Raw genomic sequence first — 26,697 nt, forward strand, 5'->3', positions numbered from 1 at the left:
GCTACAGGCTGCAGCAACCGGCTACAGGGTCCTAGAACCGGGCTACAGGCTGCAGCAACCGGCTACAGGGTCCTGGAACCGGGCTACAGGCTGCAGCAACCGGCTACAGGGTCCTGGAACCGGGCTACAGGCTGCAGCAACCGGCTACAGGGTCCTGCAACCGGGCTACAGGCTGCAGCAACCGGCTACAGGGTCCTGGAACCGGGATACAGGACCACAGGGCCGCAGGGTTGCAGATTTATAGGCTACAGGAGCTACAGGAGCAACAGACTACGGGAGTTACAGGAGCTACAGGAGCTACAGACTACGGGAGCTACAGGCTACAGGGCTATAGGGTCCTGGAACCGGGCTACAGGCTACAGCAACCGGCTACAGGGTCCTGGAACCGGGCTACAGGCTGCAGCAACCGGCTACAGGGTCCTGGAACCGGGCTACAGGCTGCAGCAACCGGCTACAGGGTCCTAGAACCGGGCTACAGGCTGCAGCAACCGGCTACAGGGTCCTGCAACCGGGCTACAGGCTGCAGCAACCGGCTACAGGGTCCTGGAACCGGGCTACAGGCTGCAGCAACCGGCTACAGGGTCCTGGAACCGGGCTACAGGCTGCAGCAACCGGCTACAGGGTCCTGGAACCGGGCTACAGGCTGCAGCAACCGGCTACAGGGTCCTGCAACCGCGCTACAGGCTGCAGCAACCGGCTACAGGGTCCTGGAACCGGGCTACAGGCTGCAGCAACCGGCTACAGGGTCCTGCAACCGGGCTACAGGCTGCAGCAACCGGCTACAGGGTCCTGGAACCGGGATACAGGACCACAGGGCCGCAGGGTTGCAGATTTATAGGCTACAGGAGCTACAGGAGCAACAGACTACGGGAGTTACAGGAGCTACAGGAGCTACAGACCTCGGGAGCTACAGGCTACAGGGCTACAGGGTCCTGGAACCGGGCTACAGGCTGCAGCAACCGGCTACAGGGTCCTGCAACCGCGCTACAGGCTGCAGCAACCGGCTACAGGGTCCTGGAACCGGGCTACAGGCTGCAGCAACCGGCTACAGGGTCCTGGAACCGGGCTACAGGCTGCAGCAACCGGCTACAGGGTCCTGCAACCGCGCTGCAGGCTGCAGCAACCGGCTACAGGGTCCCGGAACCGGGCTACAGGCTGCAGCAACCGGCTACAGGGTCCTGCAACCGCGCTACAGGCTGCAGCAACCGGCTACAGGGTCCTGGAACCGGGCTACAGGCTGCAGCAACCGGCTACAGGGTCCTGCAACCGCGCTGCAGGCTGCAGCAACCGGCTACAGGGTCCTGCAACCGGGCTACAGACTGCAGCAACCGGCTACAGGGTCCTGCAACCGCGCTACAGGCTGCAGCAACCGGCTACAGGGTCCTGCAACCGGGCTACAGACTGCAGCAACCGGCTACAGGGTCCTGCAACCGGGCTACAGGCTGCAGCAACCGGCTACAGGGTCCTGCAACCGGGCTACAGGCTGCAGCAACCGGCTACAGGGTCCTGCAACCGCGCTACAGGCTGCAGCAACCGGCTACAGGGTCCTGGAACCGGGCTACAGGCTGCAGCAACCGGCTACAGGGTCCTGGAACCGGGCTACAGGCTGCAGCAACCGGCTACAGGGTCCTGGAACCGGGCTACAGGCTGCAGCAACCGGCTACAGGGTCCTGGAACCGGGCTACAGGCTGCAGCAACCGGCTACAGGGTCCTGGAACCGGGCTACAGGCTGCAGCAACCGGCTACAGGGTCCTGCAACCGCGCTACAGGCTGCAGCAACCGGCTACAGGGTCCCGGAACCGGGCTACAGGCTGCAGCAACCGGCTACAGGGTCCTGCAACCGCGCTACAGGCTGCAGCATCCGGCTACAGGGTCCTGCAACCGCGCTACAGGCTGCAGCAACCGGCTACAGGGTCCTGGAACCGGGCTACAGGCTGCAGCAACCGGCTACAGGGTCCTGGAACCGCGCTACAGGCTGCAGCAACCGGCTACAGGGTCCTGGAACCGGGCTACAGGCTGCAGCAACCGGCTACAGGGTCCTGCAACCGCGCTACAGGCTGCAGCAACCGGCTACAGGGTCCTGCAACCGCGCTACAGGCTGCAGCAACCGGCTACAGGGTCCTGCAACCGCGCTACAGGCTGCAGCAACCGGCTACAGGGTCCTGGAACCGGGCTACAGGCTGCAGCAACCGGCTACAGGGTCCTGGAACCGGGCTACAGGCTGCAGCAACCGGCTACAGGGTCCTGCAACCGCGCTACAGGCTGCAGCAACCGGCTACAGGGTCCTGCAACCGGGCTACAGGCTGCAGCAACCGGCTACAGGGTCCTGCAACCGCGCTACAGGCTGCAGCAACCGGCTACAGGGTCCTGGAACCGGGCTACAGGCTGCAGCAACCGGCTACAGGGTCCTGGAACCGGGCTACAGGCTGCAGCAACCGGCTACAGGGTCCTGCAACCGCGCTACAGGCTGCAGCAACCGGCTACAGGGTCCTGCAACCGCGCTACAGGCTGCAGCAACCGGCTACAGGGTCCTGGAACCGGGCTACAGGCTGCAGCAACCGGCTACAGGGTCCTGGAACCGGGCTACAGGCTGCAGCAACCGGCTACAGGGTCCTGCAACCGCGCTACAGGCTGCAGCAACCGGCTACAGGGTCCTGCAACCGGGCTACAGGCTGCAGCAACCGGCTACAGGGCCCTGCAACCGCGCTACAGGCTGCAGCAACCGGCTACAGGGTCCTGGAACCGCGCTACAGGCTGCAGCAACCGGCTACAGGGTCCTGGAACCGGGCTACAGGCTGCAGCAACCGGCTACAGGGTCCTGCAACCGCGCTACAGGCTGCAGCAACCGGCTACAGGGTCCTGGAACCGGGCTACAGGCTGCAGCAACCGGCTACAGGGTCCTGCAACCGGCTACAGGGTCCTGGAACCGGGCTACAGGCTGCAGCAACCGGCTACAGGGTCCTGGAACCGGGCTACAGGCTGCAGCAACCGGCTACAGGGTCCTGGAACCGGGCTACAGGCTGCAGCAACCGGCTACAGGGTCCTGGAACCGGGCTACAGGCTGCAGCAACCGGCTACAGGGTCCTGCAACCGCGCTACAGGCTGCAGCAACCGGCTACAGGGTCCCGGAACCGGGCTACAGGCTGCAGCAACCGGCTACAGGGTCCTGGAACCGGGCTACAGGCTGCAGCAACCGGCTACAGGGTCCTGCAACCGCGCTACAGGCTGCAGCAACCGGCTACAGGGTCCTGCAACCGCGCTACAGGCTGCAGCAACCGGCTACAGGGTCCTGGAACCGGGCTACAGGCTGCAGCAACCGGCTACAGGGTCCTGGAACCGGGCTACAGGCTGCAGCAACCGGCTACAGGGTCCTGGAGCCGGGCTACAGGCTGCAGCAACCGGCTACAGGGTCCTGCAACCGCGCTACAGGCTGCAGCAACCGGCTACAGGGTCCTGGAACCGGGCTACAGGCTGCAGCAACCGGCTACAGGGTCCTGGAACCGGGCTACAGGCTGCAGCAACCGGCTACAGGGTCCTGGAGCCGGCTACAGCTACAGCTCCCTGCAAATCTAGAAAATTGTTAGAAAGCTAAATAATTAAATAAAATAGTAATAATAGTAATAATAGTAATAAAATAACTAAACCACAGCGCACCGTGTGTTTTTGGTGGAAAAGCAGCAGAATTCTGCTGGAGTATTGTGGGCGTGGGCCCTTGGATTTCAGCTGGCAGCTCCTTGAGGGCGAAACAATGACGCGTCGCATTTATGTGGAGGTGGCAGCCACACCGTCACCGTCGACCGCCAACCGACCGCCCTAGCCCCTCGCCGGCCCAGAGAGCTCGTTTCATACCGGATGTCGTTGACTTTTCAAGTCGCATTAGAAGCGACACGGCGGCGTCGTGGATGGGCGGCGAGATTGGATATGGGTGGTAATGGTGGGTGGTGGCTATGGTGGCTATGGTGGGTGTGGGGGTCTGGTGGGTAGCCCGTGGTGGATCGCATGGCTGGTTCAGTTTCTCAGTAGCCCACTGGCTCAGTGGTTGGCTGGTGGTGGCGGCTGAATGGTTTTTGGTTGGACTGTCGGTTGGATGAAGTGCACCCATGGCACCCATGGCTCCCGTGGCGAGGCCAGGGCATAAAAATACATGTAAGAGGCTTTCAGCTTATTGTTTGGCACTGTCGCGTTTTTATGATTGCACGCAAGACTCCTCTCTGCCGGCTTAATTTTATTGATATTACACGTACTTCAAGTCGTCAGAGGAGAGTAGCGGAGAGGAGTCAGGCCAGGAGTGTTGGCCAGGTCGAGAATACAGAAGCTACCAAGACAGAATCCCCAATACCTATCGTCTGGCTATTAATTTTTATGGCTTGCGACTTACAGGCACAGGCACAGGCACAGTTTCGCATAAACGCCCACGCAGTTGATCAATATTTTAATACTATTGGTGGTACTTACAGGCCGCGATTTATTATATATTTATGTCCTGCATCCTGGATCCTGAATCCTGTATCCTGGATCCTGGCTGGGTATCCTGAATCCAATTACGTTTTCATAATCAAGGCTCCTGTTGATTATCCTCCTCAGGGATGATGAGGTTTCTGAAAAGAAAAGAAGGAAGAATTATTACTACTGAGACTACTAGTTAATACTAAAACTTAAAACTAAATAATGTAACTATTAACTATCAAGTTAAGCTTAAAATATCTACTATTACTTTCCTTTCCTTTCCACCCATTAAAAAAAATCTCTAAAATCTTCACCAATTGGCTCCTAATAGCAACTATTGTATAACATGTGTATTATATAGTTGTTGTTCTTTCCGTTCTTATTGTTGTTGTTGTTATTGTTGTTGGGCAATAAAAATGCTACAACTTAATTAATTAAGTGCAAATGATAAAAATGACCAAACAGCACGAAACGCAATAGCAACAAACAAGCCAAACAGAGAGAGAAAAAACTAATTAAGTTTTATGTGCAATTTTCGTGGCTGAAAAGTTTCGTTTGTGTGGCAAATTGTATGTGTGTGTGTGAGTGTGAGTGTGTGTGTGGTGTGTGGTGTGAGTGGGTGTGTGTTTGGGTGGGAGGTGGCTTAAAGGAGAGGCGTGGCACGTTGAATGTGGCACGTTACGTAGCCGTCACGTTCTGTTATTTATTTTGATAGTTTGCTGTAGCTGCAGCAGTGCTTTCTCATTGTCTCCTCTGCCTCTGTTGGCCACTCTTTATTTTATTCTATTTTACTATTTTTTTTTCTTCTCTCCCCCTCTCCCTATCTCCCTCTCACTGTACTGCCATCTCTTTTCAAGAGGAAATCTGTGCACTGACATTTGGCGCGATTAATGAAAGTTAAGCTTTGGTCCAAAGTCCTTAATTTGTGGCCATTAGAGGATGGCCAACACAACTACACGAAGAGAAATGGGGGGGGGGGGGGGGGGGGGGGGGGGGAGTGGGGGAGAAAGTGACCATAAAAAGGGGGATAGAAAGTGAAAGAAAAACAAAAAGATACAGATACATTTTGAGGGATTTAGAAGGAAGGGAAATTAAGCAATAAATTAATATATTTTACTTTTCTTTTATCTCATTTAGATCTTAACTCATAGTTTCCCTCAGTGTATGGAAAATTCAACCGCACAACATTCACAATCGACGAAAATTCCAGTAGGCACAAATCCATTGCCTACTTATGTGGGCAACATCAGAAACATCAGCTCGTTGCCAAATTGAGTTGCGCATTATGGCCTGAAATGGGGTTGGCGCTTCTCTTGCTCCTCTTTTTTTTTAATTTTTTTTGTCAGAGTCCTCCTCTGGGAGGGCGAGGAGGCGTGGCAAAGTTGGAGGCGTATATGTACGTGTGTTGGCCCACCCCCCCCCCCCCCCCAACAGTGTGTGGAAAAACACACACTGTTGGCCCCAGTGCTTGTTTACATGCGTTTGGCGCACTCGCCAGATAAATCAGCACCAACATCACAACAACAATAACAACAACAAGAAAAACATGCAACTGCAACAGCAACAACTGCAACAGGCTGACTCTGATTTAGTCAAGCCGGATTGTTAAACTAAGAACTGCAACCACCACGGGGACATGGCTAAATTTGCAAAACAAACTTTACAGAATTTTTATCTGATATTTTGATGATTTATAAGAGCGATAGGGAAATTAAAGGGACATTAAGGGGAAATATTTAGAATTATTGTAATAGTTTAAGGTATAATAATTAAGAGAACCTTAAAATGTATAGTTTCAATTAAAAAGTGGAAAAAATCAACAGCAAAGTAGTGGTATTAGTAATTAATATGAAATCTGTTCTACTGTTAATATTATACCTAATTTATAATGTTTTTTATACCTAATCTGTTGTTATTATACCTTTTTTGTTATTATTATTCTTGAGATAATATAAAATCCCTTGTAATTATACCTCATCTATTATTATAATACTTTGTTATTATACCTAATCTAAAATACATAATATTTTATGCTTTGTAATTATACCTCATCTTAAATACATATTTATACCTCATATGAAATTCCTTGTAATTATACCTCATTTATAAGTATTACTCTTGATCTCTAATATCATATGAAATCTATAATACTTTACTTAATACTTTACTTAATAAATAAATATTATTATACCTAATCTAAAATACATATTTATACCTAATCTTTTTTTCTCAATATACCTTTTCTATTATTAAATTATTAAACTTAAATCTTTAAGCCAATTGAAACAATTATCTCTAAAATAGCCCTTAAATATTTCTTGATAGTTCAACATCACTAATAAACCCTATTTGAGACGTAACAAAAAGGTCTAAAAATCAAAGAAAACTCCATAATTCCCTCCAAAAAGCAGTGCCAACTCATATCACATACATATGTTGTTAGTCCTGCACTCTGGCACATTTATTCCAGCAATTTGTGCTCTTTATTCACAAGCTGCCGATGTACGTCCGGAATTTAGTTGCATTCGAAGAAGCTTGCCGGCAAGAAGCAACTGAGAAGTTGTTGAAAAATATTTGTCCTACGCCATACAGAGAACTTGAAGTTCTCCATCCATTCCCGGCACTCGACGCATGTGGGGAGAACGAAAACTTTCGACTTCAGCTACGCAGCAAGTTACCTTACAACTTTTTGATAAAGAAATGAACGAAGAATGAAAAAAATCACCAAAAATAGTAAAGAAAATAGTCAAGAAAATGTAGAAATTTGTTAACTTTTAGACCAAAAAACAAAAAAATTGAGTGTGTGGATGCAAGTTTTGTGGAAATTCAAAGAATTTGCTTCATGGCTTCGAGTCCAATTTGGCAAATCGTCCATTTCTGCAGGTGATAAATTTTGAAAGGCATTTTAATTGATTTCGACAAATTGAATTAAATTTGTCAGGTACTCAGAGTCCCGGGCAGACTTTTCTACTTTAAAACTGAAGGTACGATAGGAAGGTGCCAGGCTACATCAAATATTAAATGTTCTGCCATTTGAATTATCAAATTTGGCCAGTGACAAAATGTGCACTTCTGCATGCATGTGAGTTTCAATTAAAAATTTACTTATTTGCTCGACAAAGTTTTATGTGTGGCATTTAGCAGGAGAGTCTAGAGATGGTGGAGGTGGAGGTGTGGCAAGAAGGCAAGCAGGCAAGTAGCAAGTAGCAAGAAGCTTCTGAATCGAAAACTCAAATACAAAACGACAGAACTGAACAGAACAGAACAGACAAATGAAGATGCCAACTGTTGGGGAATTGAAGTGCAGAGGGCCAGGGACTAGCTTGAAAATCAGAATGGAAAGAGTCCTGGGGGGTTTTAGTTTTTCGGGTATGGGAATGAATAAATTTTCAAGCAGTTGAAATGTTGAACCAAGCAAAGTTTCTGCTTTGTTTTGGCGCCTCAGCTCAGGCAACACACATAAAATGAGCAGGGAACAGAACAATTATGCACTGGGAATAATAAATAGTAATTTTCTAATTTATTATAGACTAAACACAACCATAGAACTCTATCTACCTTTGCTATCATTAGTTTCTAGCTAAAAACTATACAAAATTTTAATATGTAAAATATCTGCAACTACTTCTTCTTTTTTCCACTATAATTAAACCACTTTTTCTTTCAGTGCCGTGGCATCCAAAGACGATGCAATAGTTGAGAGCGACTGGAGCTGCCTGCGGTTTGTGGCGGCATCTTACTTGCAGCATACTTTGTACCCAACTGGGGGGAAAGGGGGGCTTGCTGGAGCAGATCGAGGAAAAAGACATAACTATATAGAGCCGAGCCAGAGCCAGAGCCAGAGCCAGAGCCAGAGCCTGTGTTCAAGTTTCGCAAAAGGCGGCAGCAGCAGCAGCAGCAGCACAAGCCACAAAAATAAGAAGCGACGACAAAGTACGGCCTTGCTCCTCGGTCTGGCCCCCGTCGTGGTGCCGGGTCTGCTGCGAAAAATTAGAACCGCAAATCATTTTGAAAACAATGCATATGCCATGTCATATAAGTAGGCAGCAGAGGAGGCGACACCGACTTTTCTTCGAAGGGAAATGAAAAAGGGAATAGAGAGTGGGGAATGGGGAATAGGGAATGGGGGAGGAGTGTTGGCTTTCCAGGAAACTGCACAAAATTCTCATCTATTTAAGGATAACCGCAAACAAGCCGGATATCCGAGATTCAACCAATGCTAATTAGTCGGGTTGCGGCTTCTAATTGGGATTAGCATTTCTCGAAAGGAGCAACTTGCTCCTTTGGCTCTTCTTCCTAATTTCCACAAATAGTCGGCTCATTATCGACAAAACTTGAATAAATATTTTAAAAATTAAGGAAATATGAAGTCTTTGTTTGATTTTTAGAATGGAATGAGGGTGGAGAGTTACTATAAGGGGATTTGTATAAAAGAAGGTAAGTGATTATGGAAAAAAAGGATAAAAATATTTGAATTCAAAAGGATTAAAGATTTTTCAAAATAATTACAAATTTAAACAAAAGAAATAGTGGAGAAACGTATGAAAATTTATATAAAAAGCTTGATGTTTAATTTAATAAACAAATAGTAACATTTTTTAAAAGAAAGTCATAAAAAAGGTCTAAAATTATGGCATTAGGAAAGGTATAACATCCAGTTAAGATATTTTAATAAAAAAAAGGCATCAAATTATACAAAAAATAGTCTTAAATAATTAAAGAACAAATGGTCATTAAAGAAAGAAACAAAAATCTAAAAAAAATCATTAAAAAAAAGCCTAAAAACTAACTAAAATAATGTTATTAAAAATAAGCCATAAAAGAACAACTGAATGACTGTCATTAATACCTTATACCTTATCTATTTAGTTAATTAGTAACTCTAACTAATTAATAAAAGCCAAAAATATAAAAACTTTTTTTACAAAAAAACTTAAAAATAACCCTTAGCCTTAAACAAAATATGAAAAAAAGGACAAGAGCGAGGTGTCTATTTCTATGGCGTGTGGAAGGACTAAGCCATGTTAGTGTCGGCTCAGACATGGCTAACACTCGTGGGCTAAGCTGCAACTGCCGCCACGCCCAACCCCCGTCCAGCTACGCCCCCTTGGAAGAGGCTTGCAATTTAATATTCATTTTGTGAAAAGCCCATTTACATTTTGCGTTTGCCCTTTTTCGTTCCGACTTTTCGCAATGTGTGTTGCACTTTCTTTTCCCGACCTCATTTCTCCGGCCACCATCGTCCCTCGCACTTTCTCCCTCAGGGACAAGAGGGGCGAAGACGAAAGGACCCTCGGTTCAACACGGCGTATGCGTAATCTAAGCAGTGCTCTCTAGTTACTCCTTTCTTTCTGTTTTCCTTTTTTGTTTTTTTTTTCTGCCACTGCCTTTTGTTTGACTTAATTCAACCGCAAAGGCACAAGGATGCGGGATACAGGACTACAGGACTACAGGACTACAGAACTACAGGGCTATAGGACGAAAGGACTATAGGACGAAAGGACTACAGGACTACACGACCTGTAGGACGAAAGAACTGTATACTGTCGAAGGGATGCTGCTGCTGTGGGATATAGGGACAGGGATTTGCGTCCGTTGACCACTTGAAAAGATTTTTAACCCGCTGTCCCGGCTTTTCCTTCCTTCACATTTCCCTCACCGCTTTTCCTGCCCCTCCCGCCTACTCCGCCTTCCACTGGCCTTCCTTACACTCCTTCTGGGCCGGAAAACCGACTGCAGCTGTTGATTTATACGCACTGGACCATGTCAATGTCGATGCCGATCCCGGGCCGCCCTAAGGGAAGCAATCATCGCCGGGTGCCATAACCAGATGGCCACAGAGTCCCCCTGGCACAGTGAGAGAAATGGGGGGGAGGTCTTCCAAGGAGAGGGGGTGTTAGGCAAGAGTCCTTTCTGCCAAATCATTAGTTTCCGTACCTAAATGATGACTAATTATGCCTAAAAATTAAAAAAAACTAACCCAACTAATACTTCTGTTACATCTTCACTATTTCATCCATTTACCCATGGATTATACCTCTATTATTACTACAACTCTATCAAATATCAAGATCTAAGTCTCAGAACTATTCCCTAAATCTACCACAGTTATACCTAACTTATTCCTTGATCTATAACTAAATTATACCTCAAATATTGCCTAATCATGCCTAAATAATACCTTCATAGTACCTCTTATATTTCATCCATCTACCTATGAATTATACCTCTTATTATTATCAAACCTCTAACAATTATTATAATTCCCCCTACTAATTTATACCTCCACCTCTTATACCTCTCATAACACCTCTCTAGAATTAATCCCTAGTCAAAAATGTAAAAAAATATATCTATTTTCCTACCGTGTACATCCGATTTGGGTCCAGATCATAATCCATTCCGTGTTTTGTTTTTCCGTTTGGCTGATTTTCAGTTTTCGGGTTTTCCGTTGCAGGGCACGCCTCCTTTTCCTCCTCCTCCTCCTCCACCGCCCACAATTTAGCTAGAAAGAGAGAGACAGAGAGAGATAGAAACAAGCAATTAGAAAGAGATAGAGCGAGAGAAAATTGGGAAATTGTTTTTGGTGGCGGCGGGTGGCGAAAATAGTTATTAAAATACTTATGGACAGTTAAATGTTTAATCAATGTCCATATCGCCATATGCGATAATTGGGGGCGTGGCAGGTGTCCTCTCCTGTCCTGTCCTGTCCTGTGCTGGGAAATATTTGGCCGTTGGCCACAAAAGCCCGCTTTACCAGCCAGCGAAAATGCAATTGAAATGCAAATATTAATTACAATCAAATAGGCCAACAACTACATGAGGTGTTTAATGAATAAATACTATTGAGAATAGTTTATAGAGAAACTCTTCGATAGACCCTCGCTGGCATAGCCGGGCATAGCAACTTTATGAACCGTTCACGCAACGTGTCGCGTTGTAAATAGAATTTGTGCATAAAATAAAATTATGCATTCATAAAGCAGCTCCAGCTGCAGTCGCAGTCGCAGTTGCAGTTGCAGTCGCAGGACCATAAAGCACTCGCTGAATGCAATTTTCATTCCCCACCGCCGTCAGTATTGTGTGAAAAGTGCAGGTCCTGTCAGGACTCCCCCTTTTTTTTTTGAAAACCAATGCCAATGCACTGCCTGTACATTCCGCACTTTGTGTCTGATTCTCCTTCCCATTCATTCAATTCGGAACACAAGGCACAAGTCCATTCACATCCAGATTCAGTCCAGAGTCAGAGTCACTCGTCCCTTCTCGTCCTTTTTGGCTAGAAACCCCAAACCGCACCCACACACGTCTTTCAAATCGAACGCCATGGCCCCCGGCACCCGGCACCCAGCAGCCGCCTGTCCAGGCCCAGATGTCATTGAAGTTTATGAAATATTTCGAAATAATTGCATAGAAAAGGAACTTTTTCCGCCTTTTCAAATAAATGTTTAAAATAAAAATATGACAATTGGAAAACTACTCGCTACTATAATTTACAAAAAAGAAAAAAAAAAAAAAGAAAACAATTCTACCAAATCAAGTTTTAAAATTTATAAAGACTTGTTAGAAATTTGTACAAATTTTCTAGAAATGGCATTCCAAAAATTCAAGTTTTTGTTTTCACACAGAACTTGCCGGGAAAGGATACTCGTCGCCTCAGGAACTCGCTACTTTCGGCACTCGCTGTCTCTTAAACTCGCTGCCTATTTAGCTACTCGCTTCTGGCACTCGCTGCCTCTACCACTCGCCGGCGGTCTCTCGTTCTAGGCGGCGCTGAAAGGTCCTGGCCACCAAGTTGTACGAGTCCATGAACCGGTCCATGCACATGCTGAGACAGCGCTGCTCCTTGGCCTGCAGAGCCTCCGAGGGACGATCGACGCACTTCCGGAAGCAATTGTCACATATCCGGTCCAGCATCTGCCGGACACTGTCCATGACCGCCTGCTGCTGGACCTGCTCCTTGAACGTGTCACTTATGTTATGGCTCTCCTCCATCCTCGCTACAAGTATCTACTTATTTTTATATATATTTTTTTTTTTCTGTATTTCCTATTGAAGTTGTTGTGTCGGACTTGTCGGGCAACTGGGCTCTGTCTGATTTAAGCAGCTAAGCACCGGACTGGTCCGGTTTCATGGCTACCTCGGATCACCTCGACCATAAACGGATTATAATGCGTGAGTTGGCCTCGCCCCCGCCCCCGCCCCCGACGCCCCTGACCGCCTACTTATGCCAGCCCAGAGACGGGCCGTTAAACCGCTTACGGAAATGTGTCCTGGACCCCGCCACAGATTCTCAGATTCACAGATTTTCAGATTTGCTTTAAACGGTGCACTCGGAATAAAAATTGTAATAAGTTGTAATTAATGACAGAGGGTGGATCTAAAGGGTACTAATGGATTGAGAATTTAAATTATAATTAAATAAATAGTTAGAGAAGTAGTTCTAACTATAGGCATTATAACAGATACTTATATAGAGATACAGATATATAGAAGTAGAGAAAGATATAGATACAACTGTTAGATGGATTAAAGAGTTTAAACCATATAAAGTTTGTTTAAAAACAAGTTCCAAAAACTAATAAAAATAAAAACAAATTCCCTGAATCCCCAATCCCTGTCTCATAATTTCCTCGAGTGTAACCATCAAGCGTACCGCTTTCAGAGCTTTGTGGAGGAAAAGTCCATTCTGTCACGTTTTATATTGATATTTAAAAAAAACACCAGAAAATACAAAAAAAAAAAAAAAAAAAAAAGAAACAACATACCAAGGGGGTTTCTCATTTTTTTTTGCTTTTTTGGGGTTTTTGGAGCCACAACTAACAACTAAACAAAATGGCAAAACAAATTTCTGCGCGTTTTATGCCGCTCGGCACGTAGGCGGCAGGGCAGGCGGGCAGGAGGGCAGGTCGGAGGAGGCAGCAGGAGGGCTGGGAGCTGGCTGGGAAATCTAGTGGAAAAAGAAGGCCAGAGCCAGAGCCAGAGCCAGAGAGGGGAGTGGTGCAGGTGGCAGGGGACAGTGGCAAGTACTTTCCACGTGGCAGCCACGTAGCAAATGGCAGTGGCGAAACGGAAATTGCAATTGAGTGCAAATTGCAAGAAGAAAAGGGCTCACAGTTTGGCTTTTGAACTCTCCTCTCCTGACTCCTGACTCCTGATTCCTGACTCCTGACTCTGGCATGTCCCATGTCCCATCCTGTTCTGCTTCTTCTTGCCATCAACAGGACTCACTAAATTTTTAATGCCCACCGCCACTGATTTAACCCCCTCGGGTGGCTGAATAAATCTGACCATCTTGAGTCACGCCACGCCCCCTGGAGGCCACACCGGCTTTAATGATTAACCGACATTGGGGGCCGGAGAAAGGTAAACAATACATCAGCCACACCCACCGCCCACTCACACACATCCTCCCTCTCCCCCCCCGACCGTATTGAAAGTATCTTTGTTTGCTTGCCGCCTTCAACATCAGCAGCGCCCGTTTGTCACGTTCTGGGCGCGATTTTTATCGCCTGCAAGTCGCGCCTGCAAGCCAGCAGCCAAGCCAGAACGGCTCAAAATTAAATTTCTGCCAACATTTCACACATTTTTGCACCTCTTGAAGAGCAGCGAGCGGAATGCCAAATATTTGCATTATATTCAGGGTCTACAGCAAAGGAATAAGAGTAAGGAATAAGGTTTAAGGGACAGGTTTAAGAAAGGTAAGGAATAAGGGGCGTATACTTAATATATCCTAGGTAACATTCCTACGTTACTCATACGCCCTGTTAGCGGAAAGAAAATGTTAAAAATTTCCATCTTTCCAAGTTCATAACATGACCATTTTTCATCAGATTATCGAATGTCATACCTTTCCAAACTTGTATTTTCGAGAACTATCATCCCCTATCAAAATGTAGAAGTAAAAAATTTGACCCAATTTTTGAAATTTTTCCAAGGGGTACCATCATAAAAATTTGCAAAATTTTGTTAAAATTTTTTTTTTATGATATTTGTAATTTTTGTTTGCAGACTTAAGAAGATTTTTATCCCGAGCAAATAATGGTATTCCGTTTTAAAATCGGTAGTAAAATGACCGAGATATGGCCAAAAATCTTGCGGGTTTTGAAGTTTCTAGTATTTTTTTTTAATATTTGAACAAATGTGGCAAAGTGTCATGTTTCAAAGTCAAGAATTCGAATTTTAGAGCTCATTTTTATTAATTGATCATGTCAAAATTAAAAAATTTAATTTCGAAAGGTCTCGGGGTTTCTTCCGAGTTGAACTGTTTCAATGGAGGTCTAAATTATGACTGGCATAGCCAGTCCCGGCGGCGATCCGCACTTTGACTTTTTTGGAACTGGAAGGGCCGCAAAAGAAAATGAAAGAGATAAGCAGCGCGAGAGGAGCAGCGCTGGGAAAGCACTCGACTCGCAGGAGAGAACCATCACTAGAGAGTGCTCCAGCTTTGAGTGTTCCATTTGAGGTGGAGAATCTCCAAAATGGTGGCCGTGATTGCCCATTGACATTTTTGCAAATCGAGAGCCCCAAAAGAAAATGAAGGAGAGGAGCTGTGGGAGAGGTGACGATCATTAAGGTGGACTTACTTCAAAAGAGTGGACCGTACTCGACTTGAATTAAACTTGATTTAAAAGATTTAATAAATAAAAACCTATTAAAAATTATTTTACATTACATTATTGAATTTTTTTTTTTCATATTATCCTATTATTATTTTTCATCATCTTTCATTAATTTTTTCGTAGTAGTACTTCTGTATTAATTTAAAAAAAAACTACTTCATTTTAATTTAAATTATTTTAACGTTTCTTGTAATATTTTCAAAGAATCATGTTATAGTTTTTTTAAAGAAAATTCATATTTTAAATTTTATTAAAATTGTTTAAATAATTGAAAGTACTTACATATGAATATCCATACAAATTGATTCCACTCCAATTTACGTTTAATAAAATTAACGATTTTTAAATCCATGAAATATTCCTTATTCCTTATCCTCCATTCATTTTTCCGGCGTAATTGGGGCTAAAAAAGACAAGTATAAAAAAATATATGGTAATTTTCTATGTTAAATTTAAAAAAAAAAGTGTAAATTTTAATTGAAAAAAAGTGTAAATTTTAATTGAAAAAAAATTTAAAATAGTCTTTCGTTAAATATTTTACCTCTTTCGTAATTTTTTAAGAAATCCTCATATTTCATTACATTTAATTGATCATGTCAAAATTAAAAAATTTAATTTCAAAAGGTCCCGGGGTTTCTTCCGAGTTGAACTGTTTCAATGAAGGTCTAAATTATGACTGGCGTAGCCAGTCCCGGCGGCGATCCGCACTTTGACTTTTTTGGAACTGGAAGGGCCGCAAAAGAAAATGAAAGAGATGAGCAGCGCTGGGAAAGCACTCGACTCGCGGGAAAGAACCAACTCTAGAGAGTGCTCCAGCTTTGAGTGTTCCATTTTAGGTGGAGAATCTCCAAAATGGTGGCCGCGATCCGAACATTGACAATTTTTCAAATGGAGAGCCCCATAAGAAAATGAAGGAGAGGAGCAGTGAGAGAGGAGTAGCGAAAGGGAAGGAGAGGAATATTACTCTCATCTAATTAAGGTGGACTTCCTTCAAAAGGGTGGCTCGTATTTTAAAATGGCATTGCTGAATTAAATTGGATTACTTGATTACTTGAATTAAACTTGATGTAAAAAATTAAATTAATGAAAAGCTAGTACAAATAATAATTATTGATTTGTTTTTTAATATTTCACACTACATATCTCGAAACTTGTTAGAATATTAGAATATAAGAAATATATATGAACGTTCTTGGAAAAAATATGAATTTAATATATTTTAAGGATAGGAGAGTGATTTTCCTTAAAGCCTTTATATTAACCTTTTTTCAATTCTAAAGCATCCTCCCTATTGTCGAAAATGCACATAAATTTCTTTTTGTTCAGTGTACTTTGTTTCGGTGTAGAAATTTTTGTACACAACGATTGGTCGAGAAATGTTTGTAAATGAGTGTGCAAGTGGAAAGTGTTTATTATTACATTGCAACTGACGTCCAGGTTTCGTCCTCCAAGTGATTCCTCGATCCCTCCGATGTGTGTCCTTCGGCGCCTTGTCCTAGTCCTGTGTATCTCCTAGTCCTGTGCCCAAGGTTTCAGATTCTGTCCTGGAGTTCTGAGGCATTCTTCCATCTTGATATCCTTCCGATGGCCTTCTGTAGAACCCGAGATCCTGCCGCCATAACTTGCCACGAACATATCCTTACCTAAGGATTACCTGTGTAATTTTTTGTGTAGTCCTAGTGTTTAATCTATTCTATGTTTCCTGATTTCCCTGAACATTTAAATTTTATTTTTATAATTTTGTGGCTAATCATCCCTAATAGATCTGGGGCGCCTATTACTCTTCTTACCTCTGCAACTCCCTAACTAGACACTTCCCCATTCTAACTAAAAACTAACTGAGACTAAGAAAACTAAACTTGGACTAACTTAGATCCCAACTAACTAAGTGACTTCTTCAAGGGAGTGCCCGAAAACTTCACTCGGCCCGCCCATAACCAGGTCCAAGTCCAGGTCGAGGCCATCAATTATCACGAATTCCCTGAGCTGTGCCAGCAACATGGTCTGCTGGATCTGATGGAAGTGATCGGCCTCCTCTCGCAGGCTGCGGATCTCCAGCCGCCCTGTTCTAAGGATCTGCACGACGAAGTCCTTGGCCATCAGGATGATGGTGAGGATCCAGAAGAGGGGCGTGTCGGTGGGCTCATCCTCCAAGTAGTAGCGATAGAGACGGTAGGTGGCCTCCTCAAAGAAACGCGGCAAGATGAAGACGAGACAGTAGACTAGGGGGTGGTGGGTGGGTTATATAATACTTTTCAGATAAATGGCCAGTGGAAGAGAGTCCATTGTAGACCTCACCAATCTTCACAAACGCCTCCAAGCTGATGAGAGTGAAAACGCCACGAAACTCCACCAGCAGAAGCAACACCAGCAGCCTGTCAAAAAGATGGCCTCCCAAGAAGATGTGCTTGAAGGTGGCCATCCATCGATTGATGCAATTCGTCACCCCGAGAGCCATCCGCTGAACCACCTCCGGGTTGAGGGTCAGAAACTCCGGCTGGGCCAGCAACTCCTCGTAGGGACGGAACTGGATCACCTCGCGCACAATCCCATAGCATATGAAGTGGCCCAGGAACACCAGGCATGTGAGGCCCAGCAGCTTCAGGATGGACAGGTTGAAGACGATTCCGATTGCCAGAAATCCAAACCGGAACCAGAAGACACTGAAGGCGACATCGCGCCAGTAGATCAGATCCTTGAGGAACGAGGGCAGCTCGATGGCGGCCACTTTCTGGTACAACTCGCTGAAAGTGTAGATCTCAACTGAAGTAGTTCCTGCCTCGCTGCTGCTGCCTGCCACGTTCTCTGCGTCCTCCACGTTGGCAGGACCTTCAATGTTATCCTGATTGTCCTGATTATCCACGTTCTGAGAGTTCTCCATGTTGCTTTGTCACAAAAAACCTACCAATCCTATTATCTAAATTATTTCTCACTCCGAATTGTATAATTTTCACTTTTTATTTTACTCACTGTAGCTTGAAAGTTGAAAGTACGATCGAAATATATAAAAGTATACAAGTTTCTAGCTCTACGATGTGCTACGGATGCGGTTAACGTTGTGACTGAGGGTTAGGGGCGACGAGCTACCTAAAGTGGGAATTTCGATTGAAAGACTTTCCACAGACTACTAGTAAGAATTTTGTTCAGGGCTTGTTTAGAGGGCAGTTCTTACAAAACAAAAGAGTTGGGGGATTGGTGGTCACATTTTGCCTAAAAATATACAGGAACTACTATCCGGCCTAAAGAAAACCAAGCCAGAGGCTGACTCCTAGGCTGATATAAACTCAAAATAGTCCAGCAGTCCACTGCTTATCTGGCCTTTCAAGCAGTTCTATCTAAGAATCATCATAGCCAAGCTGAACTAAACTACAAAAAACAATTATTCTGGGTCACTGGACACAAGAATAAGAAATGCCTAGAAAATAGAATAGAAACAGGCCTGAAGAAAACCAAATCAGAACCCTTTTCTTCCCATTCAAGCAGTTCTCTCTAAGAATCATCGGGGTTAGGTGGTTCAGTAAGCTACCATAGCCATTACCTAGAAGTTTCTATAATTATAACAAAGTTTCAAAGCAATTAGGAGGCTTAAAATATACTACACACTCCAAGATAACTTTAGATTCCCCTTGAAAGCCACCAACTATCTTTAGATACAAATATATAACACCAAGGAGAGTACCGAGTATCACACAGTCTATAGTCCTTAGTCCTAGTCCCCTCCCTCTGTTTAAGTTTAAGCTCAAGTCCTGCCAAGTTATTACAAAAAACGAATACTCTTTTAAATAAAAATGTTTTCTTAAACAAATGCTCGTGTGTTTGTTTTGAAGGGGAGGTTGGATGGTGTTCTGGGTGGTGGACTGGATGGTGGGTTAGTAACTAATTTATTCATGGTCCTGGCGAGACGAGGCTTATCGCTCATCAAGCGGACTTTACCAATGGCCTCACTCCCTCCCTGCATCCTGCGTGTGTATTTTATTTTTGTTTTTTTTTTTTTTGGGGGGGGGGAAAACATCAAATATTTGCCCAGTTAGACCAGAAACACAAAAGGACTCGGGAGGACAAAGGAACGCGCTTCGATTGCCTGTGATCCGACATCCTGCGTATACGTAATAAATAAATAAAATGCCAAAATGCCAATGAAAATCGGTAGCCAGGACCCTAGGAATGCCTCGGGCACCTCGGGGGCACAACCAATATTCCAACAGAATTAAAATCCAAACGCGACACAAAAGTTTTGAAGGGAAAATGGGAAATTGAAATGGAAAATCGCTTTGGTTGCAATCGCTAATGAAATGCGATAAAATGAACTGAAAATCGAACTAGAATCAAAAGGAAAAGGAAAACGGTGGGGGGGGGGGGGGGGAGGGCGGACATTTAGTCCTAGCCAATGGTTTTTGGGGCGGGGCGGAGAGATTTCGTGGCGGAAATTAGTGAAACTTTTCTGCCCAGCAGCGAGGCAGGAGTGGCAGGCTGGGCACCAGGGGCAGGGAGATCCTGTCAAGGATATAGTCCCTTTTGGCGACTTCCTCTCTCTGGCTAATTTCCAGTGGCAGCGCCTCGAAATGTAAATCAAAACTGCAGCTCCAAGTGGCACACTAATTAGATTAAGTTGCAGCAGCACCAGCCACGGCCATGGCGGCGAAAAAAAAGAGCCCCAAAAAATACTATACAGTGAGTCACAAAAAGCTGTTGACAATTCTGAATTTTGTTTTTGCCTCTAGCCTGATGAGCGAAATATTTTGGCACTGAGAGAAAATTCGGAATTCGGAATTGAATATTGAGATTAAGACTTCATTTTTTCGAGGCTGGCATCTCTTTTAGTAATTAATTCAGTTTTAAATTGCACCATTTCCCATATAATTCAAATGATTAGACCAATATTCGGACTATAGTATCTCTGATATCCGAGATTTCCATATCTCACCCCAAATATGTTCATATCTCTGTCAATTTTCAAGCGATTCTCAAGCGGAATGCCTTTAAAGATTTCTTGAAAAATTATCCACAAACCTGCATCAAAACCCTAAAACAACATTTTTCATCCCCAATTTTCAAATTTTTCAGGGGTACCCCTTGGAAAAACCGGAATCCTCATATATGGCCCCTTAGAAAGTTTATATCTCGGCCAATTTTCAAGCGGAATATCCAATCATCAAGCGGAATACCTCGAACGATTTCTAAAACAATTCCTCATAACCCTGCATTAAAACCTGAAAACTAAATTTTCGATCCAAATTTTTGAAAATTTTTCTATGGAACCCCTTAGGGGAAAAAGAAATCCTCATATATGGCCCCTTAAAATATCTATATCTCTGTCAATTTTTATCCAAACATCAAGCGGAATGCCTTAAAAGATTTCTAGATCAATTGCCAATAAATCTGCATCAAAAGCCAAGAACAAAATTTTTGGTCACCAATTTTCAAAATTTTTCGAGGGTACCCCTTGTAACAACCGCTATCCCCCTATATGGCCCCTTAAGATGTCTACAACTTCCACAAATTTTATCCGATCATCGAGCGGAATACCTTAAAAGATTTGTGAGTTGATTCCACACAATTCTACATCAAAAACTAAGAATGCAATTTTTGAACCCTAAATTTCAAATTTATCGAGGGGTATCCCTTGTAGAAACAGGAACCCCCATATATGGACCCTTGGGAAGTCTATATCTCTGTCAATTTTTATCCAATCATAGAGCGGAATATTTCTCATAAATCTACATCAAAAACCGAAAACAAAATTTTGGATGCCTATTTTTTTCTCCCAGTGCCTGAAGAGCGAAGATATTATTTGGCATAGTCCGTGGATATAGCCCCGCTTATATATATTCTTGACTTGGCGCCAGAGTTTGGGAGTTTCTTGTCCCTGTTCCTGTCTCCGTGGCTGCCACGTCTTGCTTAATTATTTCCTTGGGTAGAGCAAACAATCAACATAATTTCTGACACGCCTCCCACGCGGCTGCAGCCACCTCCTCGTCCTCGTCCTCGTCCTCGACTCCTCTTCTTTGTCTTTTTCCATTCTTCCTTGGCAGGAGGCAGGAGGCAGGTCGCCAGGGACATCCTTGTTTGTGTTGTTTGTGACAAAATGAAAAATGTTGAAAGTTGCAAGTTGCGGATGAAAACTTCTCATTAGCTGCAGTCCTTGGGTGGAAGAGTCCTGGTCATTGATTGCTTTTTTCATCAAAATTTCAATGTCCTTTTAATCGCTGGCCATTTAGTCAGGATCTATACAAAGTATAGATGGGAAAAGCAAAGCACTACAGCAAAAAAAAAAAAAAAAAAGGATACACAGGTGAGGGTCAGACTTGGTTTGTTGGGAAAACAGGGACAGTTTGCTTTCCCGAAACACTTTCCCTTGTTTGCATTTAAATTTCGATTTCAATATTAGCCAGCCAGCAAGCTGCATAAATTATCTCCAACTACAAACTCAGCTGTTTTTCAACACTTTCCTTCCCTATATCCTTTCTATACATGTATATGTTTGCACAACTATAACTATCGATCTCACTTAAGCCTCATGGGTCCAGGACCTGGTGGTGGTCCTCCTGTCTGGACAGGCCATATGCAAACTGGCAATAAAATTTAAATATTTTGCATATAAATCAAATCGATGGAAATTTTCGGGACAAAGCAAGGTGCCCACACACAAGGACACACTCACACTCACACTCACAGGCACTGGCACATTTGTATCCTGTGGCCAGGATGTCTGTGTGTGTGTGTGTGTGTGTGTGTGTGTTTGTGACTCACCGACACATGCCAGGCTAAAAGGATAAGAGGACAGGAGAGTTGGGTCTGGCTGGGAGAGGGAACTGGGAGCTGGGAGCACTGGCACTCCCTGAAAGCGTCAACGCCCCAAGGACCCGTTTCCGTTTTGTCCAAAATGCAGCCGGACAAGTGAATGCCCGCCCCGAAAACCAAATTCCAATAGAGCTGACCAGTTTTTGGTCAAAATTCTCATACAAATTGGTTTAATTAAAGCCGATGCTTTCAAAATTAGTCCAAAATGTTGACAGGTTTATAGGTTTTGAGAGTTTAAAATGGAGTATCTATTGGAACTAATACTTAAGTGTGAGTTTAGAACACTTCTAGAGGTCTTTACTTTTAGTTTTAATAATTTCTTAAAGTATCAGAACAAAAGAAACATAAATCTAGGCGCTATTTTGTTGAAATAAACTAACCTCAAGGCCAATAATTTCTAAAACAAATCCTTGGAAGTCCTGGCAAGTTAAAAAATCATTCAAAACAATTAAAATAACAAGTATATCCTGAACAGAAACCATATTCCCATCACTATTAGCTCTTTTGTCAAACTAACCTTTAAAAATAGCCAGGACCTATGTCCTTTCTAGCTCATCCTTTCCCCTCAACACTATTATCCTTCGATAACTGATCACGTAGCCATAATCACATGCAATACACCACCACCACTACAAGATCATCCACAAAGCTAAGACACTCTTGGCACTCCTGGCGGCAGGTCCTTGAGCTGCGAATATCCTGCCGCTTACGTTCCTCAATCGAGCATGACATTTTCATGATTTAGTGGATTTTTGTGGGCTTACAAGCAAAAGGACGAAGGAAAAAAGGATGCAAACAACGCAATTGATTGAAGGGCTTTGTCCAAGGTGGATAATAATTCTATTGAATAAATTATGAAAAAGGATACTTGGGAGAAAGGACAACACTTTGGTGGCCTTCGGATTTGACAAATGGCAGTGGCCAGCCGAAGGATAATGAAGATCTCTGGCCCGGAGTGGCCCGCAAGATGTCCTGTCACTCAGACACTCGCACGTAAGGGAGAATAATGGATAGTGGCCAGTTGGATCCGCATATGTCCTGGCTGGTCCTCGCTAGTCCTGGTTGTCCACCTTCATTTGCATCATTTGGTGTCGCCTCCTTATGCTAGAAAATAGTGAAACCCTCATCAGGACACCACCGACCAGGAAGACCTAAACTTACTTTAACAGAGAAAAACAGGACAATGAGCAGAGGAGAGAAGGACATGCAACATTTCGTTTACGTCGAGTGCACTTTCGGTCACATTTATTACACAATTCCAATAAATAACATTTCGCAGGGCTTCCTGGTCTCGTTTGGCCAACTTCTTGGCAGTCAGGACATACAGGACCTCACCCACACAAACGCAGACAGACTGAGAGACTGAGAGACAGAGCAACTTGGACAGAGCACGTCGGCAACGATTTTCTTTATGGTATTTACAACGGCATCGTCAGCTCGTCATCGTTTTGTTGCCGAGGGGGCGGGGCTGGGCTGGTGCCCCCCAAGGACATGACAGGATGGCAGGATGGGGGGGAGCGATGCATACAACTTGAGTATTTTATTTACGAGTATTTTCCAACACTTGCACAAAATAACAGACAAGAAGAAACAAAGGGGCTATCATAATATAAAATTGGGGATGCTCTTTGGAAGGACACTCCTTTTACGGTTAAGTTTTGGGTTTAAATTAAATTATTTTTTAAATCAGTCTTAAAAACTAAATTTTAAATAATATCTAGTACCTGTAACTATCTATTACTACCATAATATATTACCCTCTAAGATCCTTTGTCTTTCTTGATTTATATTTTAAGAAACATATATATTTTTGAATCTTACACTCATTTGTGTATATATTTTTTAGGCCATAAATTAACAAGCTTATAGGATTCTATTTGATGGCTAGATTCCAGTCGGATACGGATATGGCCTCCCTCGTCTGGCACTTCAAGTGCCGTAAATTTGCCATTTAATTGACAGCCCGGAATCATAATTGCATTATTGTCCTTAAATCCGAGTTTGTGGGCGCCGTTTTGAATTTAAATGCAGTCAGTCGAGTGCCGCCCGCCCAGTGGCTTGCATATTTATGAAGTTATTGCAATGCCAACTGGCATAAACATATTCATTGGAGGAGGATGGCAGTGGCAGTGGCAGTGGGAGTGGCAGTGGGTGGTTGCAAGGATTGTTTGATTTGCCACTCTAACGAACAGTCAGTAAGGATATGGTACATATGTGTATATGGTATATATATATATCTATATATGTATATGTACATATATAAGGCGGATGTGTATGTTTATGTGCCAGAAGTGCACATTGTTTGCTCTGCAAACTTTGCCAGTCGCTGCTGCTGATCCTGCCGCCTTCTGCTCCTGGCTCCTTGCTCCTTGCTCCTTGCTCCTGGCTCGTCCTTCCTCTCGTCCAGCCTCTTTTCCTGCTGCTCCTGGCACTGCTCCTTCTGCTTTTGGCCAAATATCAATAGCCCGGCTGGAAAGGGAGCAAGGACCAAGCAACTCTACTTCCATATTTATATTTCACATGATTATGTTTAATTTCGATCCACTCCCTGCCCCCTCTTTGTGGCCTTGGCCCTTCCAGGACCTTTCTCATATTCCATCCCATATTATTTTTGATTATTTTTCTAGATTTTCAACCACTTGTACCACCTTTAGACCTCTTATTTGCTTCTAAATATCATATTTATAATTTTTAAGAGCTAAAATATTAACAGAAAACTCCTCCCATTGTACCTTAAAATTTGTTGGAAACTTCCCCTCTCCATCCCATCGTACTTAGTACTTCCGAGCCGGAATTTGTCTCCAAAACAAGTAGGCCTTGGCCGAAAATCCCATGAAAAATCGAACGAATCGACGAAGCCCGGATCCAGAATCAGTTTCAAGTCATCAACCGAACTCAACAGATCGGCTCCAAAATTATAATATTTTTTTTTTGACCAAGAAAAAAAATGTGTTAAATTTCAGTTTTGTCGTTGACTATTTTTTGGTTAAAATTTAGTTGTTTTTTTTTTCTTTTTTTTTTGTTGATTGTGGCTCCTGCCTTGTTTTGCTGTAAAAAAAAAAAAAAAATGCTGCTCAACCAGAAAACTGTGTCGGTTTAGGCCCATTTAGCGCATTCGACAAGCCACTCACAGAAATTGTTTAGTTTTTCTTTATTTTTTTGGCGAATGAATTGTGAAAATATTGCCGTTGCTGCCCCACCCTTGGTAAGTATACTAATTATACTAATTAATTAATTTAATCACCCGCCCCTTTTTAGCATAAGAAGTTGCTGTAAACAATGCTGATGTTGCTGCAGTTATTTTCGTTTTGTCATGATTTTATTCGCACGAGGAATCTAGCACGTTGCAAGTAGTATTTAAGTAGAAGAAAGTGCCACACACACATATAGTCGCGCCACAGGCTAGTGTGTGGCACGATGCACCTGTCCACTTAACACCTGCCCCGATACACGCCATTAAAAAAATAAGAAAAATAATCTGAGATCTGAACGCTCCCGAACGGCGATGCAAGGATCTACACACACTAGACTGGACTGGTGCTTGGAACCATCTCCAAGGATCAGTCGCCATGTAGACTAGAAGGAACCGTCCTCGACCACGAACACGTTCTGAACGCAAAGGCTGGCATCCACCACCCACTTATATCTATAACCTTGGATGACAGTCTTTTTTTTTTGTGATTCCACGCAATTAGAAGAAAAATAAGAAGCTTCAATCAACTCCTCAAAGGACAAAGACACACTCACACACACACATTGACACACTCCTCGATAGAAGAACGACTTGTTGGAGACTCGCACACTGCAAGGACTTACTGCACTCTCAACACTGATGATAACCTGATGTAATTGTACTGGAGAATCGATGAATAATTCCCTTTCTATCCCCCCCCACCTTAACGACCGTTTCAAGAAAATGATTTAAAAATGAAATAATTTGCTGGGCGAAGAACCACGAGTGCCGGTGGTTATCGCCATCGATATGGCGACACGGACACGGACACGTCTACTATATAATATACAATATATATAGACACACGTATGATGCTCTCACTCTTACCTCCTTGATGATTAGACGAATATCTCAAGGGGGGTTTCTCACACACACGCACTAGCACATCATTGAATCTTTGGCGGATCCAGAACTCTGGCGAAACCCTTTCTATTCGGCTCCTCAAGAAGACTCGACCTTTAAGGATATATATTTTGTACACTATATTTTTTGGAGATTACCTACGAGAATAAATGTTTGGAAAATGTAAAAAAGGAAGTCTACTCTAATGGTGGAATGGGGTTATAATACTATTTCCTTAAAAACACAACCAAAAACTATTTTAAATGGTATCAGATTCTATTCTGCTTAAAAGAAGTTACTATTTTTAAGTTTTTATATAAAATTCAAAGCCTACTTTGAAAGGGGAATAGGATTAAAATATATTTCCCTTCAAAATACCCCTAAAAACCCATTTAAAACTTTACCTTATTTCAGGAAGATAGAACTAAAGGATAGTTATCTTTAAAACTCTATCAAGAACATCCCTAAAAACCCAATTGAAACCTGCTTGAGTCCTGATTCTACTCTGAAATGGCCATCAAAAGGAGTAAACATTTTCCTGGCATTTAAGTAATTGAGCAATTCCACTCCAGCTCCACCTCCAGGCCACCACCCACTTGGAGCCTCGATTGTCAGGCCAGTTTCCAGTTTGGCGACAATATCGATAACCTGTCACAATATCGTTATCCTTGATGGCCATTGCAGGACTTCTGCTGTTGCTCCTTTTTTGCTCCTGTATTTTTTTTCATTTTTTTTTTTTTGTTGTATTTCATTTGT

The 26,697-nt window shown here is 43.8% G+C and overlaps 1 protein-coding gene and 2 long non-coding RNA genes across 6 annotated transcripts in view; 1 reads left to right on the forward strand and 2 right to left on the reverse strand.

The window, feature by feature from the left end:
• Positions 1-26,697, reverse strand: part of LOC116655128 — a 45,986-nt gene that overhangs the window by 1,986 nt on the left and 17,303 nt on the right. For all 3 annotated transcript variants that reach the window (XR_006507671.1, XR_006507672.1, XR_004310283.2), the window contains exons 5-7: positions 15,348-15,468; positions 10,812-10,951; positions 4,456-4,598 (exon numbers count right to left, since the gene is read on the reverse strand). This is a non-coding gene — a long non-coding RNA (uncharacterized LOC116655128). The remainder of the gene's footprint in view (positions 1-4,455; positions 4,599-10,811; positions 10,952-15,347; positions 15,469-26,697) is intronic.
• LOC6504390 lies at positions 16,300-18,156 on the reverse strand. Of its 2 annotated transcripts, none has more exons than XM_001967028.4 (3): positions 18,036-18,156; positions 17,364-17,975; positions 16,300-17,287 (listed from the first exon to the last, which is right to left on the reverse strand). In XM_001967028.4, the coding sequence occupies exons 2-3, from the start codon at positions 17,944-17,946 to the stop codon at positions 16,950-16,952; spliced, it is 921 nt and encodes a 306-aa protein (XP_001967064.2). In that variant the 5' UTR covers positions 17,947-17,975; positions 18,036-18,156; the 3' UTR covers positions 16,300-16,949. The 2 variants fall into 2 exon arrangements, with proteins under 2 accessions (XP_001967064.2, XP_032308270.1); XM_032452379.2 differs by having other exon boundaries at positions 16,688-17,287; positions 17,364-17,982; positions 18,036-18,143.
• Positions 24,650-26,132, forward strand: LOC26514325. The gene is made up of 2 exons (XR_001408264.3): positions 24,650-25,071; positions 25,125-26,132. It is a non-coding gene; the product is annotated as an uncharacterized LOC26514325 (long non-coding RNA).

The sequence above is a fragment of the Drosophila ananassae genome, chromosome XR (genome assembly GCF_017639315.1).
Source record: "Drosophila ananassae strain 14024-0371.13 chromosome XR, ASM1763931v2, whole genome shotgun sequence".
Lineage (NCBI taxonomy): Eukaryota > Metazoa > Arthropoda > Insecta > Diptera > Drosophilidae > Drosophila > Drosophila ananassae.